This window comes from Ahaetulla prasina, chromosome 3, assembly GCF_028640845.1.
Source record: "Ahaetulla prasina isolate Xishuangbanna chromosome 3, ASM2864084v1, whole genome shotgun sequence".
NCBI classification, from domain to species: Eukaryota; Metazoa; Chordata; class Lepidosauria; order Squamata; family Colubridae; genus Ahaetulla; species Ahaetulla prasina.
The window spans coordinates 179,541,371-179,556,871 of NC_080541.1; the positions used below are offsets into that span (position 1 = coordinate 179,541,371).

A 15,501-nucleotide genomic window follows, 5' to 3' on the forward strand; every position below is an offset into this window, starting at 1 on the left:
CCTACCACTTAGCTCATAAGCTGATATTGAGAAGCTACATCCAAAGGGTGGTTTGCCACTAACTGGGATTACAACTGCTGTGGAAATCAAAACTAAGATCCAACCACAGGAAACTAAAGAGCCCTCTACAGTTCTTATCAATATGGTTGCTCTCCCTGACCATCAAAAAATACAGTGGAAAGCTACTTATAGCATAAAGAGCCCTCTATAAAGCAATAGAACAATTTCTTCCCAAGGATACCCAGATATATAATAAGGCACAGTGATCTCACTGATCCTAAACACGAATGCTCTGAAATTGGTTCCAGGATTGCAGCCTCTAAGGTTTAACCTTAATCATACCTCTTCAAACAACATGGTTTTCTATAAATCTTCTAAAAAAAAAAAAAGACAGTGGAAGGGCAACATTTATCTTATTTACAGTACAATCTGGGTGCAGAATTATATATATATAAAAAGCAAGTCCTATACCCACTTTTTACTAGACAGAAGCGGCTGTTGAGTATTAATAATACAGCAGCTAATGTATGCAAAGCCCTTTGTGATTCTGCGAGTCTCAGCATGCTTTTGAAACTGCAAAACCAAGAGAGAGGTACTCACAATAGCCGAGGCACCTGCACCAGCCAGCGTACATTGTTGGAATGCACTCGGTGGGTAACAGCCCACTTGGCTAACTTATCCCACTCATCCCGTGCTCGGCCGTAGATAGACAGTCGCAGTTCTGCATTCTGATATTTGCTCTCTTCTAGGTCAAACATTACTTCCTACCAGGAGAGAATGGGCTGGTTAGCACTTTAAGAATAGGAGCTCTTTCTTAAAAAAACAATAAAAATACATGTTCATTTATCCCGTCTTTTGTCTGGGAGGTCTGGGTGACTTGGATGGGGAACTCCCCTCCTTTTCTTCCCAAACAACAATCCTATGAGCCAGGTTGAGTGACCAAGAGGTTGGTTGAGATTCATTCAACAAATTAGGCAGTTAAATAGAGAAACTGACTGCAGATGGCCTGATCCACTTTTGTTATTTTAGTCATAAAGTTTCTTAGGTTCATACAACACACTAGGACGCAGAGCCTCCTTCATGCATAATGCTAAGCCCAATATTAGCCCATAGAATAGGCTAGGCATACCGTAGGCATACCAATGGCTAGGTAAGTATTGTAGCATGGTGTGACACGAATATGGCTTCAACTTCTGATAATTGAGGGACAAATGTATAAACATTTAAGAATGGGCTTCTAATGTTTAGAAGTGAGTTATGGCCATTACTGGGCTTGCAGTAATCAAGAAATAACCTTTATACACTCATTACCCCTTTCTGCTCCCCCCACCCCCGTGTGACTTTATTACTTATATCAGGGCTGTCAAACTTGCCTGTGGGCCAGATGTGTCATGTGCTGACCACACCCATGCCCGATTTAGTGAAGGGGAAAAAAGTCACAATATGTCATGTGATGTCGCCGTGACGACGCGAGTTTGACACCCCTGACTTACCGTATCACTTCTATTACTTCTCCAAAACCAACCTGCTTGATCCTCCCAAGCTTCAAAGCCCCAAAAGACAGCTATATTTAACTCTGCATAACTTGTTCAGCCCCCTGGCTTTAAGAAAATATGTACAAATGAGGCCAACTTGCAAGATAATCCAGATGTGAAGCACAACTAGATGGATTGATCCTTCTTTATTATAAGGTTACATTTATGAATCTTGCAAGTCTGAAAATCCATTTCTCCCCCACTGCCTTTGCAGCCTAAAAAACTTAGGGAGGGTCCCTTCTGAGGCATCTGCCATTCCCACATTCCTTCTGCAGGCTGCCTCTTGTCCAACTGTTTCCCTGGCTGTGGAAATTCCCTGTCTCTCAAGGACATTCCCACATACCATTACAGCAGCACTCACCTTGATAATATGAGCAAAGTATTTTCCAGAGACTCGGTTGTCTGTTTTAATGAAAATCTCCCGCAGAACAGACTCTCCTATGGGGTTGTATTTGGCATTGAACTTATCAAATCGATGAAAGGTGTTACGATCCTATTAACGGAGAGAATGCCAAAATAAATAAGCCAGAAGGCAACTGCCTTCTCTTCCTGGCTTAGCCCTACTCATAAAGTTATATTTCTTTAATCGGAATGCCCTCCATCATCCCCCTTTGATTGGAAACCAGTGCCTTCCAAGATCAGAAGCGGCTACATACTCTTTGATAAATACTACCAAATTACTTGTTGGAGTTAATTAAGATCAGATTCTCTGTTGCTTATAACCGAGGCAACTTTAGAGCTGTGTTCCAATAGACCTGAAAAAGTCAGGAACTACCATTCTGCACGTGAGACCATTCTACTGGAAAGAATAAGCAAGTTTTGTGTCCATAGTTAAGCTCGCTATTTAGTCCAGTAGTTTCTAATTCTCTTTGTAAGTCAGAGGAAAGCTACCCTCTTTGATGAACGCATCTGACATACCGCATGGACATCGAGGGTGTCCACACTCAGATCGTACGCTGTGAGATTCATGGTCTCAAAGACCTCTTTAAGGGTTTGCTCCTTGCCCTTTTCCACATGAACGATTTCCTCCAGGTGTTTCTTCATAGCCCGTTTGATGAAGCGTAGCAGATGCTTCTGATTCATGCAGGATGAGGCATGGATGTGTGTGTCCACCTGATCAAAGGATTAGTGGATAACTATAGAAGCTAGGAAGATGCAAGCTCAAATGTTATCTTAAGACACCAGTTCATTACCTGACTTCAAGAAAAACTGTTATTCTCAAACTCAACTCTATTTTTCAATCTGTAATACGGAAGTAATGCTGACTTTCTTCCAAGATTGTTATACGGTATGCATTAACACAATTGTTTGGATTTTGTTTTTATAAAAGACAATCCCTATATATCCATGATGGCGAACCTTTTACGTTCTTGCGTGCTGGCCTCTGTGCCAGAAGTGGCACGTGAAACCATCCCGCGAGGTGTGGGCGGCTCCGCTGGCCTTCACGTGAGTGGGAGTGGAGATACCCAGAAGAGCGGCGGTCCATTGCGCATGCGCAAGCCGGAACCCAAACACCTGGATACTGGCATGGAAGCGCGCCCAACAGCTGGTCATTGCACATGCACGCAATGTCAACCCAGAAGATCGGGTGCTGGCCTGCGCATGTGTGCCAGAACGCCATTCTTCTGGGTTCCGCCACTTCCACACACGTGACGGACAGCTGACTGGTGTGCATGTGATCACAGAAATGTGGAAAAGGAGCCAGCAAGGCCGCACATTCTTTGCGGGATGGTTTCGCGTGCCGCTTCCGGCACGCATGTCATAGGTTTGCCGACACTGCTTTACACCAATCCAAAATGGGCCAAGAGGTGCAAATCTGAGTGCAAAACTCATCATTTCTGTTGAAAGTATTTTGCTAAAAGCAGAAGGATCAGCTAGTGTTCTCTTACAAAGAGGTAAAGGGCTGTACTGGTGAAGCTTTCTATAATAACTATTGAACTTTCTAGTCTCAACAATCTAACTACCAGCACATACTTTCAAATTATACAGTGCTTCTACCTTTCGAATGTTGTAGAAGTCACGATGTGGCACCTTTTTCTGAGCTGCTAGCTCTTTCATCTCATTGAGCAGGACATGCATCTGGAACTTTGAACTTAAGTATTGAAGTCTTCTATAGCAGAAGGATTTTCTGTCCAAAGGTGAAAAGAGAACAATTTAAAATTTGCACACCCTAATCAGAACATTTTCCATTTGCGATCTAATTCCGTTGTTGTTGTTGTTGTTGTTATTATTATTATTATTATTATCCCAGAAGCTATCTCAGTACTATAAATTGATAACTCAGAAAGTTTTACATGGGTGGGGAAGCGAGGTCCTTCTTTCCAGAAATAGAATATGGGAATTACTAAAGATCCCATACAATCAAGCCTATGCCAAGTCGGCCTACTCTAAAATAGTAGATACTGTAGCTATTTTAAATAGCTACTGTCTATGTATGTCTATGCAGATTCGCAATCATCCAAGCTATGGTTATCCCAAAGATGATTTTTCAAGAGGCAGAGCTGTAGAAGCTTCTTGGATGAGAAGTGAAACGTCTTCAAAGAAAAAACCGGAAAGTCCAATTGTTTCTTGAAAAAACACCTTTTGGGACTACTGTCTACTTGCAAAAATGCTAAGAAATTGAAAAGCAAAGCATCTGGTTTTGGCTCCTGGTATTCAAAGTTGTATTGAAACATTCTCTGGAGAAGGGGTCTCCAACCTTGGCAACTTTAAGCTGGCGGACTTCAACTCCCAGAATTCTGGGAATTAAAGTCCGCCAGGCTTAAAATTGCCAAGGTTGGAGACCCCTGCTCTGGAGGACACTGCTTCTTTCAAAAAAAAAGTCCAATAAACTTTCTTTCAACCTGAAGAATACACATTGATTATCCCAGAAAATAATCATATGATTATTTTGAACTATGAACTATGTTAAAATCGCCCCACCCCCCAAAAAAAGATAAATGTGACTGCCGTGCAATCTTATGATGACAATGTGTTTTACATAACAGATTCTAGGATCATAATGTATGTAAGCCACCCTTGTAGAATGGCTCTTTGAAAGGGAGTTTGACACCTTGATTCTGCATGCCCAGATCAAAAAGGTAGAAAACTTACATGGGGCCGTTGATGATCAGAGCCATCAGAACATTCATGTCAGCCACAAACTCCTGCAGGTCAGGATAAGGCAAGTCCAGTTCAGTGCTCCTTTTCAAAATACAATAGAAAACAGATATGATATGAGCAAAGTTGCATCATTGAAAGAAAGCAAGGAAAGAACAACAACCACCACTGCTTGGGTGTGCGTCAGTGGTGGGATTCAGCCAGTTCGCACCTATTCGGGAGAACCAGTTGTTAACTTTCTAAGCAGTTAGGAGAACCGGTTGTTGGAAGAAATCTTACTTTTTTTTCCCCACTTTACAAGGCTAATCCTGTAAGGAAGGCAGGACGGAAACATTCTGGTGGTGTTTCTAGCCTAATCTTTATTGCTCTGTTTACAGAAACTGCCTCCGTGGCTAACCCTTATTACATTGTAACAGCTAAGGCATTACAACGTGAGTGGTGTTGAATTGGCCACACCCACACGGTCACATGACCACCGAGCCACACCTACCCAGCTGGTCATTAGGACAGAGAACCGGTTGTTAAATTATTTGAATCCCACCACTGGTGTGCATAGAGGATAGTTTTTTGAGTAACCAAATACATATAAACCTGTCAGCCTCACCAATAATCCAGGGGAAAAAAACCTATATCATTGTCACTAATATTTTGAAAAATTGTAAGAAGCATTTTACTAGGAAAAATAAGAGAAACAAGATGTTCTGAATGATTTGTCAGCCTAAAGGCTAAAACATTGTTTTAAAATTTGAATTGGCAAAATCCTGGGTTTTACATTCAGTCTAGGATAAGTATAGAATAACAACTGCTTTTCTATATTAGGCAGAGAGGAAATGAGCAATGCAAAATATGTGTAACTGCTGTAACAGATGGTTTAGAGCAGCGGTCCCCAATTTTTCCAGCTTTGTAGACCGGTGGCAGTGAGGGAGAAGAGTGGATGGTTCCAGGTCGTGCAAGTGGGGGGGGAGGGGCACGTATGCGGGCAGCTCCACTTGCGCGAGCAGCAGGGGCACACACTGGCGCACATAGCTCCATTTGGAGCTATGTGCGTGAGGGCCCACTGCTTGTGGGGCCTGATTCTGAATGGGGCCGCAGCCTGGTACTAAGCTGCGGCTCAGGGGTTGGAGACTCCTGGTATATGTCCTCTTCCTGACATTGTCCTCAAAGTTTCTTTTATATCATATCAAGGAGTTGCAGTACAACTGGAGCCCAATATCTGGAGCCCTTAACTTGGTTATGAACTAAAGCAGGGGTGTCAAACTTGCAATCTGCAGGCCGGATGTGTCACACGCCACCCCCCAGTTTAGCGAAGGGGGAAAAAGTTGTGAGACGTCACGTGACGACAACGTGTCATCCGCAAGTTTGATACCCCTGAGCTAAAGGGTAATATGTCAGATGGCTGGATCCATATCAGATCGAAGTGAGAGCAACTGAAGATGCTGAGCAGCAGTATTCTGCTTTTCCTTCCTTGCTGTTTCATTCTCAGTCCAGAAATGTATTTTACTAGCTGCAATTGATACAAAAACTAGTATCAGCCTGGATCAGCGTTTCTCAACTTTGACAGGTTTAAGATGCGTGGATTTCAACAATGCTGACTGGGGAATTCTGGGAGCTGAAGTCCACACATATGAAGCTTCTAGTCTGGACTGTAGTAGCCTGCTTTAGAATCAGTGTGGCTTTCAAGCCTTCAGTGATGCTGAAGTCCGAGTTGACTATTCAGTTAGCACAAGCTACAGATATGTTACATTTAGTAATTGGTTTCAGAGAACAGTGAAGGTGTTTTCCATTTTCAGTTCCTGCGTTTTTAATCTAGGCCAGGGGTCTGCAAACTTGGCTCTTTTAAGACTTGTGGACTTCAACTCCCAGAGCTTTGCTGGCTGAGGAACTCTGGGAGTTGAAATCCACAAGTCTTAAAAGAGCCAAGTTTGCAGACCCTGATGTAGGCTGATGGGAACTGAAGAGAAATGGTTGGTAATCATAGCAAACTTGTGACAGTCTTTCCGACTGCACCATTGTGTTCTTTCCATCACTTGCAATGTACTTTTAAAAGGCTTTTTGTTTAACATAACTTTCCCAGGATGTCATGAAGCTGTTATATATTTTGTTACTAAAGAGTGAGGGTTTATGTATTTTTTTAAATAACCTTTTTTTAATATATAACACTTTGCTTTGAATGTGAAAATAAAAATAAAAGTACAGTGCATATTTATTTGCTTTAACTTATTCTGTTCTATTACTTTTTAGTGCGAGTAATAAGTCTTCCTAATTGAAATCTCTCTCTCAGTACGGCTGATTGGCAACCACAGCCCCCTCACTATTTAATATATATTACTTTCCTGAGGGCAAATGGATAGAGAAAAAAAGTGTGCTTTCTTGTTATTGCGGCAATACTAATCACTGTACATTGTATGCACATAGTAAAGGGTAAAGGTTCCCCTCGCACATATGTGCTAGTCGTTGCCGACTCTAGGGGGTGGTACTCATCTCCGTTTCAAAGCCAAAGAGCCAGTGCTGTCCGAAGACGTCTCCGTGGTCATGTGGCCAGCAAGACTCAATGCCAAAGACGCATGGAACGCTGTTACCTTCCCACCAGAGATGGTCCCTATTTTTTCTACTTGCATTTTTACGTGCTTTCGAAACTGCTAGGTTGGCAGAAGCTGGGACAAATAACAGGAGCTCACCACCTTACACGGCAGCACTAGGGATTCGAACCGCCAAGCTGCCGACAAGCTTAACATCCTAGCCCCTGAGCCACCTTTATGCTAATTTTTTAATTTTTGCTAATCATTATGTATGTATGTATTATGTATGCACATAATGATTAGTAAAAAAGGAGCAGATCATTTTGTGCGTACCACAAAACGTTGCTCAAGAATGAACCTTCCTAAAATAAATTCTGTTTGGGATAATTATAGATCAATTTTTACTTTCAAATCTGTTTCCTTTGCAGTTTGTTAAGTTAGAAGCAGTCATGCTTCCTAGCTGCAGAGAAAAATGGAGAGGAACAGAACTCTCGCTCAGCTAGACATGAATCATAGATAACATCACTGCCCTAGATGTTATTTCTCTTCCAGATTTTCCCTAATAATCAGGTTATTCTCATGCCTTCAGCCACCTACTTACTTGTCAGCGATATCCTGCTTGGTGTACACATGAACTACTCCATTGACCATCCTGAGGCCAAAGCCAAGATCTCCAGGCATTGATTCAGGATCACATTTCTCGTAAGGATGCTGGTTTGCAAATGGAGGATGCACTGGAGCATCTGTAAGAGAGGAAAATGCTTACAAGAAACCACCCATCTGCCCAGTGGTCTTGGCTGTTGTAGTTAAGAGTTTAATGGAATTCTAAAAGAGCAATCTTTTATTGTATGTATGTATGTATGTATGGCTGTGAAAGTTGGACCATAAGAAAGGCTGAGCGCCAAAGAATTGAGGCCTTTGAACTCTGGTGCTGAAGACTTCTGCAAGTCCCTTGGACTGCAAGGCGATCAAAATGGTCAGTCCTAGAGGAGATCAACCCTGACTGCTCTTTAGAAGGCCAGATCGTGAAGATGAAACTCAAATACTTTGGCCACCTAATGAGAAGGAAGGACTCACTGGAGAATGCTGGAAAGATTGAGAGCAAAAGAAGAAGGGGACAACAGAGAATGAGGTGGCTGTATGGAGTCACCGAAGCAGTAAGTGTGAGCTTAAATGGACTCCAGAGGATGGTAGAGGAGAGGAAGGCCTGGAGGAAAGTTGCCCATAGGATCGCGATGGGTCGGACATGACTTCACAACTAACAACAAAAAGAGAAATCAAATGCTAATTTACCTCTGGCCCATACCATAATCCCCCTCCCATTTCAGGGGTTGTTGCATTCCCATCCTCTTCCTCTAAGAGTGCATGAGCACAAACCAAGCAAACCAGTTATGCAAAGGCTGAACAGGTACAGCTAATCCTATGATGGCAATTAGGATTGGAATTTCCATTGCTAAGTGATGTGGTTACAAAGTGTGACTGCATCCCTTAGGGATAACAATCTCTGCAGTCCCAGCCACTGTCGTTAATCAAATCCCATGGTTGTTAAGCAAGGCAACGTCCTGCCAGTATCCACAACCAAAGTCAGTGGGGAAGCCGGCAGGAAGTCTCAGGCTGTCAAGGAGGTAAGTGGCTGTTGCTGGGCAAACTGGATACGGAAGGTTGCAAATGGTTAGCATGTAATCATGGGGTATTGCAACCAGTCTTTAAGTGCAAACCAGTCATAAGTGCCAAGCACCCCTATCACGATTGTGGGATTGGGTGATGCTGGGATATCCAGAACTCCAAGGACCAGTTGTAACCATCATCCCCTACCACTGCTATAACTTTGAGCGATCGCTGAATGAATGGTCATAGCTGAGGACGACCAGTAACAGGTTAAGTTTATATTGCATATAAAACGTGATGGTGCCACTGCAAAAAAATTGTATCCAGTATTCCCCAAATTTGATAGGGAATCTCCACATATTGGACATCTCCGTCCATCACTCACTTGGCAGCTTTCCATGATATTTGAGGATAAGGAGACTGGTAAACCAAAGCGTCAAGAGAGCACAATGTTGAGGAAGCCTAATTATGTTACTCCTTCCCATTTACCTCAGAATCTGTTTAGATTGCATGTTTCTATGGAAACACAGAAAACGTGCAGCTTTGGATGTAGTCCAAAATTTAGTCTGTGTAAAATTCCTTTGTTATTCCTGAGAAACACGCCTTTTTCTTTTTCTCTTTTAATTTTAGAAGTAAATTTCTAGTTGGCTTTAGACATAGCTTAAGATGCATTGGAAACTCCTGGGAGAGCTAATAAAGATCCTATCCCTGTTCACTTCCTTGCCTTCTCCTTTATTAGCAAAATCCAAATAGAAAATAGAAAACACAGTATATACCAAATAAGTGAATGCAAGATTCAGCTTCTTTCGGCATAGAGCTGGAATTTCCTTCATGCTTTTTTTAAAATCTCTCTCTTGGACCCCACATAAAAAAAATCTTTAGTTTACAGAAACCTTGCAGAATTTGTAAGCATGGAGCGATAACTGTGGAGTTTCTGCAGCTATCCAGTCTAGTCTACCCCAGTAGCAGATAATGCAGGATCTGTTATTGCAATTGTCACTGATTGTGAAAGAAATTGTTGTGCCTCAAGGTCTTCTCGTCCTTCCAGACTATTTGCCAGGCTTCAAATAGTTTAAACGATCAGTCTAAAATCCTATTAAAGTCTCTTTTTCTAACTCTCCATCTTAGCCATCTCTGTCACTAGAATTAGGGGAATGCTTTTTTTTCAATCCATGCCCAGTTCTGATCCTTACCTGCAGCCACAGGAGTCTCAGGGATCTCTTCATACATCCTGGGGGCTAAGGGTTTTTCTGAAAGATCCTGCAGGAATCGTGCTGTGGTTTTACAGAAGCTTTGCAGAGAAAGCCCCATGTACTTCTCCCGAATGAATAATGCCTTGACCACACTTTTAGCAGCATCCAACAGGTCTGTGAAGGGCACCTGTACAAGGCAAAAGAAAAGCAGTTTATTCAACTGAGGGGGTTGTCAGAGTCTCATTGTGGAAAGTTTCACATGCTATAAAACAGAAGTCATCAGAGAAAGCACTTTGAATACTTGAAGGTAGAAAGCAAAGGTTTTGCATTCTACCAGAGTGATTGTCAAAAAAAACCAAACCCACTGTTAAGGAACATTGCCAGGATGCTTTCTAATATTTTCTCTGTGATCTATTTTTGTCTTTACAGGAAGCATCATTTGGAGATCACAGGATGCTTAATCCATGTTTTATCTCATATGCATACTAGTTCAGTCAACTGAAGCTATTACAACATCTTAATCGTCTACAGACAAAGTTATGATGCAGCCAACCTTACATCTGGCGGGACTGCAAAAAGCCAAGTCAAGTTGGTTGTTCAGCAAAACCCTCATTCACACGTACCTATTTCATTAGGGAATTATGGCAAGTTGACTTGAGTCTCCAAAGGGAGGGTTTAGGAAGCTTTCTGTTCACCATTTTAGTGTTTAGTATGCTTTAATCACACTAGCACTGATGATGTTACCTAGTTTTGGTAATGAAATGACTGCAAGAAAATAAGCAAGCTCAGAGAGAGCACCAAGGACCCTTCATGGTTTAATAAGTTGTTGTTTTATATTAAGGAAGAAGAGTTTTCTTTTTTGTCTTGTATGTCACCCAGACTCACATAGCTTGAGTTGGGCAGCTGAATGAATGGTCAACAGCTAGTAATTCAGCCTTTACAAAGACTTATATGACTCATTATGCAAGTAGCTGAGAACAACCCAATCTCCTTCCTTGTTGCATTGGTGTGGTAAGAGAAAAACTGATTTCCATGCTCACAACATGGACGCTTTCGGCAGGACATCAAGATTCAGGCTCACATAGAAGTGATCAGAGGAGAATTAGGCTCTGAACTACCAATAAATATTCTCTGGATGTGGACACTGGCTCTTCACTAATAGCACCAGTGTAACTGTGAGAGGAAAGGATATGCTTACTTCTCACCTTCTCAGCAAAGGAAATTACAACAACGTTTGTGGCTGGCTCCAGGGTTGAGGTTTCTCTCATTCACTAAATTCACCGGCTTCCCTCTCTTTTGCTTTACTTATTTATGTATTTGTTTGTTAATTTAAATTTCTCTCCTGTCTTTTCATCAACAAAACAATCCAAACTGGAGCACAAAATAAGGAACAATGAGTTAAAAAAATAATGGTCCAAAATGACAATTCTGTTAAACTTTTATTACACACACACACACACACAAACCATGCTCTGAACCGTTGGGCAACAATGCCAGAGCAGCACAGAGGAATCAGTTTAACCCAAGCATAGATAAACAGCTACATCTTAAACTGATCCTTGGAAACTTCAAATGTTTGGCCCCAGCCACAGCTCAACGGGAGGGGAGGGGGACGGGACTTGCCCAGCTGGAGTCCTGAGAATGGCCCCTCTCGGCTGACTGCATCCCAGATCCCTGGCTGGTGTAGCACCTCAGGGAGCACATCCTGACTTGAACTTGGCTAAAGGGCAGCTCATCTGGCAGAGTGGCTCTGTCTCAAGGCTCCTGGGGAACTTACTTCCCAGAACCCTGCAAGGCCTTGGGTTTTTGTAAAAACAAACAACATTCCTGTTCTCAGCAACAGCAGTTTTCCTCCGCATTGCCCTGGAAGTCAACCTAAATCAGCATGGAAGACTATGCAAAACAAAAACCACATGCTTTTGCAGCAGAAGCAGTATGGGGTTTGGTTTTGTTTTTCTTTCTTTCTTTCTTTCTTTCTTTCTTTCTTTCTTTCTTTCTTTCTTTCTGTCTGTCTGTCTGTCTTTCTTTCTTCAAATTCATCCCTCAGCTTCTGAGACACCACTAGGAAAAACAATTAAAGAGCCAGTAGAATGTTCTTTTAAAACAAGGGTGAACAAGCACTTTGAAAGGATTCCACCCCCTTTAAAATCCTTTATTTTTTAAATCACCAAGGTCTCTAAAATGAGAAAATTTGCAACCCTCTGCTGAAGCGGGGGAGCAGAACATGCGGTGGTTTAAAAAAAAGGTACTCAAAAATAACAGAGCTTAACTTTTCTATTTTACTGCCTGGCCCAAAGGTGCTTTTCCAAAAGGCAAGTGGATTTTCTTGGGGTTTTTTCCTTGAAAATGTTTTGCTTCACATCCAAGAAGCTTCTTCAGTTCTGAAGAAATTCAGAACTGTCATTGTTTGTCAATTTATGACAATCAGAAATTCAGTGACAAAGAAAGTCCAGTTGCCTTTTGGAAACCATGACATGGCATAACCATGACATGGACAATTGAGAATCTCTATAGATATTTTACTGCTTGTTTTCTTTTTTAAAAGCAGAAAATCATACTATGGGGTTAGGTTTGTCAGATTTCAGCAGGACAGAGAGGCTGTTAAACAGAACCTGACCACATGCAGCCAGCTGACTACTCCACAACCCACATTTTAAAAACACCTGACAAAAAATTGGCTTCAAACAAATTGGCTTGCCGTACGTAGTAAGGTCTCTGCCTGGGGCATTCAAGTAGTCCCAGCAACTGTCAAGGAAACTAAGTTGTAGAACTGAACTCAGTATCATCACACAGTAGCTAGCTAATGTGAAACTCTTTGGATTCTGTGATTTTCAAGGAATGTATACAACAGCAATGATTAACCTTTTTGGTGCCGAGTGCCCAAAGCACATGCGTGTGCATGCGAATGCACGGGTATGTGTGCCAGAACCCCCAAAATGCAATGCAAGTGCCCCGCGCATGTGCCCCACCCCCGCATGCACATATGTCCCCTACGCATGTGAGGGGCCCCATGCATGCACTCCTCTGCACATGCGCCACACCCCCTGCGCTCTGTTTTGGCTTCCAGGTTGTTGCAGGAGGTTTTCCAGGCCCAAAACGGGGCCCGGGGGGACGCGCAAATGGGGGGGGCGTGCCCCATTTTGGGCCTGGAAAGCCTCCTGCACCAACCTGCACCCCTTCCACATGTGCCCCCCACATGCATGTGCAGCAGAGACCCAAAGACCAGCTGGCCGGCGGAAGGCGGTGGAACTGGGCTGGGGCAACAGCTGGTGTGCCCGCAGAGAGGGCTCTGTGTGCCACCTGTGGCACGCGTACCATAGGTTTGCCATTATGGGTATATGATATTTTGGGAATGTAGAAAGCTTTCTGCAATGTGATTATCTGTCCAACAAATTTACCTTACCTTATTAAACTCTCCATTACAGGAAACTTAACCAAATATATATGTTGCTTACAATCCACGTGCTTTATCTCCAACCTATGTTTTCTCCCTAACTCGGAACAAGGACAGTAGTTCATCTTTCCCCAATTTAGCATCCTCCAGATATTCTGGATTTTAATTCCCATCTGCCTTGATCAAAATGGCTTAAGATAATGGGAGTTGTCATTAATGCAACAGGCATCAAGTTGTAGATGGGTTTTAGAGACTAATCATTTCCAGGGTAGCAATAGCAATTGCACTTAGACTTATATACTGCTTCACAGTGCTTTATAGCCCTCTATAAGTGGTTTACAGAATCAGCATATTGCCGTCAACCATCTTGGTCCTCATTTTACCAACTCTTGGAAGGATGGAAGCTGAGTCAACCTTGACCCGATCAGGATCGAACTGCTGCACTGCTGGCAGCCAAGAGCAGACGTAGCCTGCAATACTGCATTCTAACCACTGCGCCACCACCATATTTCCAAATACAGCAGGCATTACATTCCCTAGCAGAAATAGGCAGCTAAGTATCGTTCAGATGTTTTCATCCACAACGATCAGATTATTGATTATGGTGACCAGAGCTTTGGGGCACTTGTTGCCAATTTTTGTGTGTGAGGGTCTCTGAAAGAGAATCAATTTGTATTTGTTGGGGGAAATGAGAACAACCTAAATCAAACAGACTTACCCCACATGTCTCTTCTCCAGAGATGGTGACCCTCTGGAATTCTCTGTCCAAAAATACATCTCGATCTTTTGGAAGGTAATCTACTAGGTCTTCACCCTGTTCTTTAAATAATCTGGGGGGAGAAGAAAGGGGAAAAGAGGGGGAATGAAGGAGCCACCATGAGGAATAGTCTCTGATAAATTCTGCCAGTCTACAGGAGTCCCCTTTTTCAGCAGGCGTGTGAAGACACAAAATCGAACACACAAACATGGGCAACACAGGGACTTTCAGGCGTATCCTCCAATGGCAGCACTCTGAACTACGGAAAGGGGTGAGGAACAGCAGTGGGCAACAATACATACAGCAGAGCTAGTAGGAAAATGTTCCTGAGCCCCAAATTTACCAGACACTTGACTGCTCATTTCTATACTGAACGATCAAACATTTGGGTTAAACAGGGGTTTTCAAACTTTTTCAGGCTACAAAAATTCTTAGATTAAAAGAAAAATCCTGGAACCCACAATCAGGAGGCAAACCTCTAGTTATAAAAAATTGACTGTGCTTGAATAATTCATTCTTTCTTTTTCTTTTTCTTTTTCTTTTTCTTTTTCTTTTTCTTTTTCTTTTTCTTCCTTCCTTCCTTCCTTCCTTCCTTCCTTCCTTCCTTCCTTTCCTTTCCTTTCCTTTCCTTTCCTTTCCTTTTTCTTCTCCATGATTCCACCAAAGACAGTTTGTAAAAAACCTGTTGTAGAGTATCAGAAGAATAGATTTCCCAGGGCAATGACTTGTCCTGGCAAAACTGAAGGACCTCCTCATCTCCCTAAAACAATGAGAAACATCCTACTTGGCTGAGCTTCTGGGTTCACTAGGATCCAAACTGCTCAATCAACCAATGCACAATGAAAGAGGGAAGGGAAAAAGGCAAATATAAACCAGAGACAAACAGCTCTATCCACTATGCCTGTCTTGAAAATAATTGCTTTAAGAAGGACAGGAGGGAAACAGAACTCAGAAAAGGAATAAGGGAAAGCAACCAATAGTATGAAGTGAGGAATCCCCCACTCACTGGTGTTGAGGTTTGTGGGACTGGAAGATGCAAAAAATAAAACGAGGTTTGGTTTAGTCCAATAATATTTGGTCTGGTCCAAAATAAAATGGTTCCCGTATTTTTTTCAACCTTAGATAAGCTTTTTTCTCAGAAGAATTTGCTTAAGTGACACACACAGATAAACATATCAATAAGGCAGCTGACTTTAGCCTTTCTTTTCCAGAGGTACCTTTGTTCTATCATACCAAACTTTTCTTGGAGGACAAATTCACTTCCGGGAGTAACTCCTCTTCCATTCTGAACTCCGGTTCTATCTGACCATTCAATGTCTTTCCCCAGCCTGGTCCCCATTAGGTATTCCATCATCAACCCAAAACAGCAGGAGAGAAACATGTTGGGAAAAAGTGC

At 42.4% G+C, this 15,501-nt stretch overlaps 1 protein-coding gene across 12 annotated transcripts in view; it reads right to left on the bottom strand.

The window, feature by feature from the left end:
* AMPD2 (adenosine monophosphate deaminase 2) overlaps window positions 1–15,501 on the bottom strand; it is a 66,318-nt gene that overhangs the window by 8,859 nt on the left and 41,958 nt on the right. For all 12 annotated transcript variants that reach the window (XM_058178066.1, XM_058178065.1, XM_058178067.1 and 9 more), the window contains 8 exons: window positions 14,067–14,178; window positions 9,955–10,141; window positions 7,755–7,896; window positions 4,629–4,718; window positions 3,534–3,663; window positions 2,454–2,648; window positions 1,897–2,028; window positions 601–764 (listed from right to left, as the gene is read on the bottom strand). In XM_058178066.1, coding sequence (XP_058034049.1) covers window positions 601–764; window positions 1,897–2,028; window positions 2,454–2,648; window positions 3,534–3,663; window positions 4,629–4,718; window positions 7,755–7,896; window positions 9,955–10,141; window positions 14,067–14,178 — 1,152 coding nt within the window. The remainder of the gene's footprint in view (window positions 1–600; window positions 765–1,896; window positions 2,029–2,453; window positions 2,649–3,533; window positions 3,664–4,628; window positions 4,719–7,754; window positions 7,897–9,954; window positions 10,142–14,066; window positions 14,179–15,501) is intronic.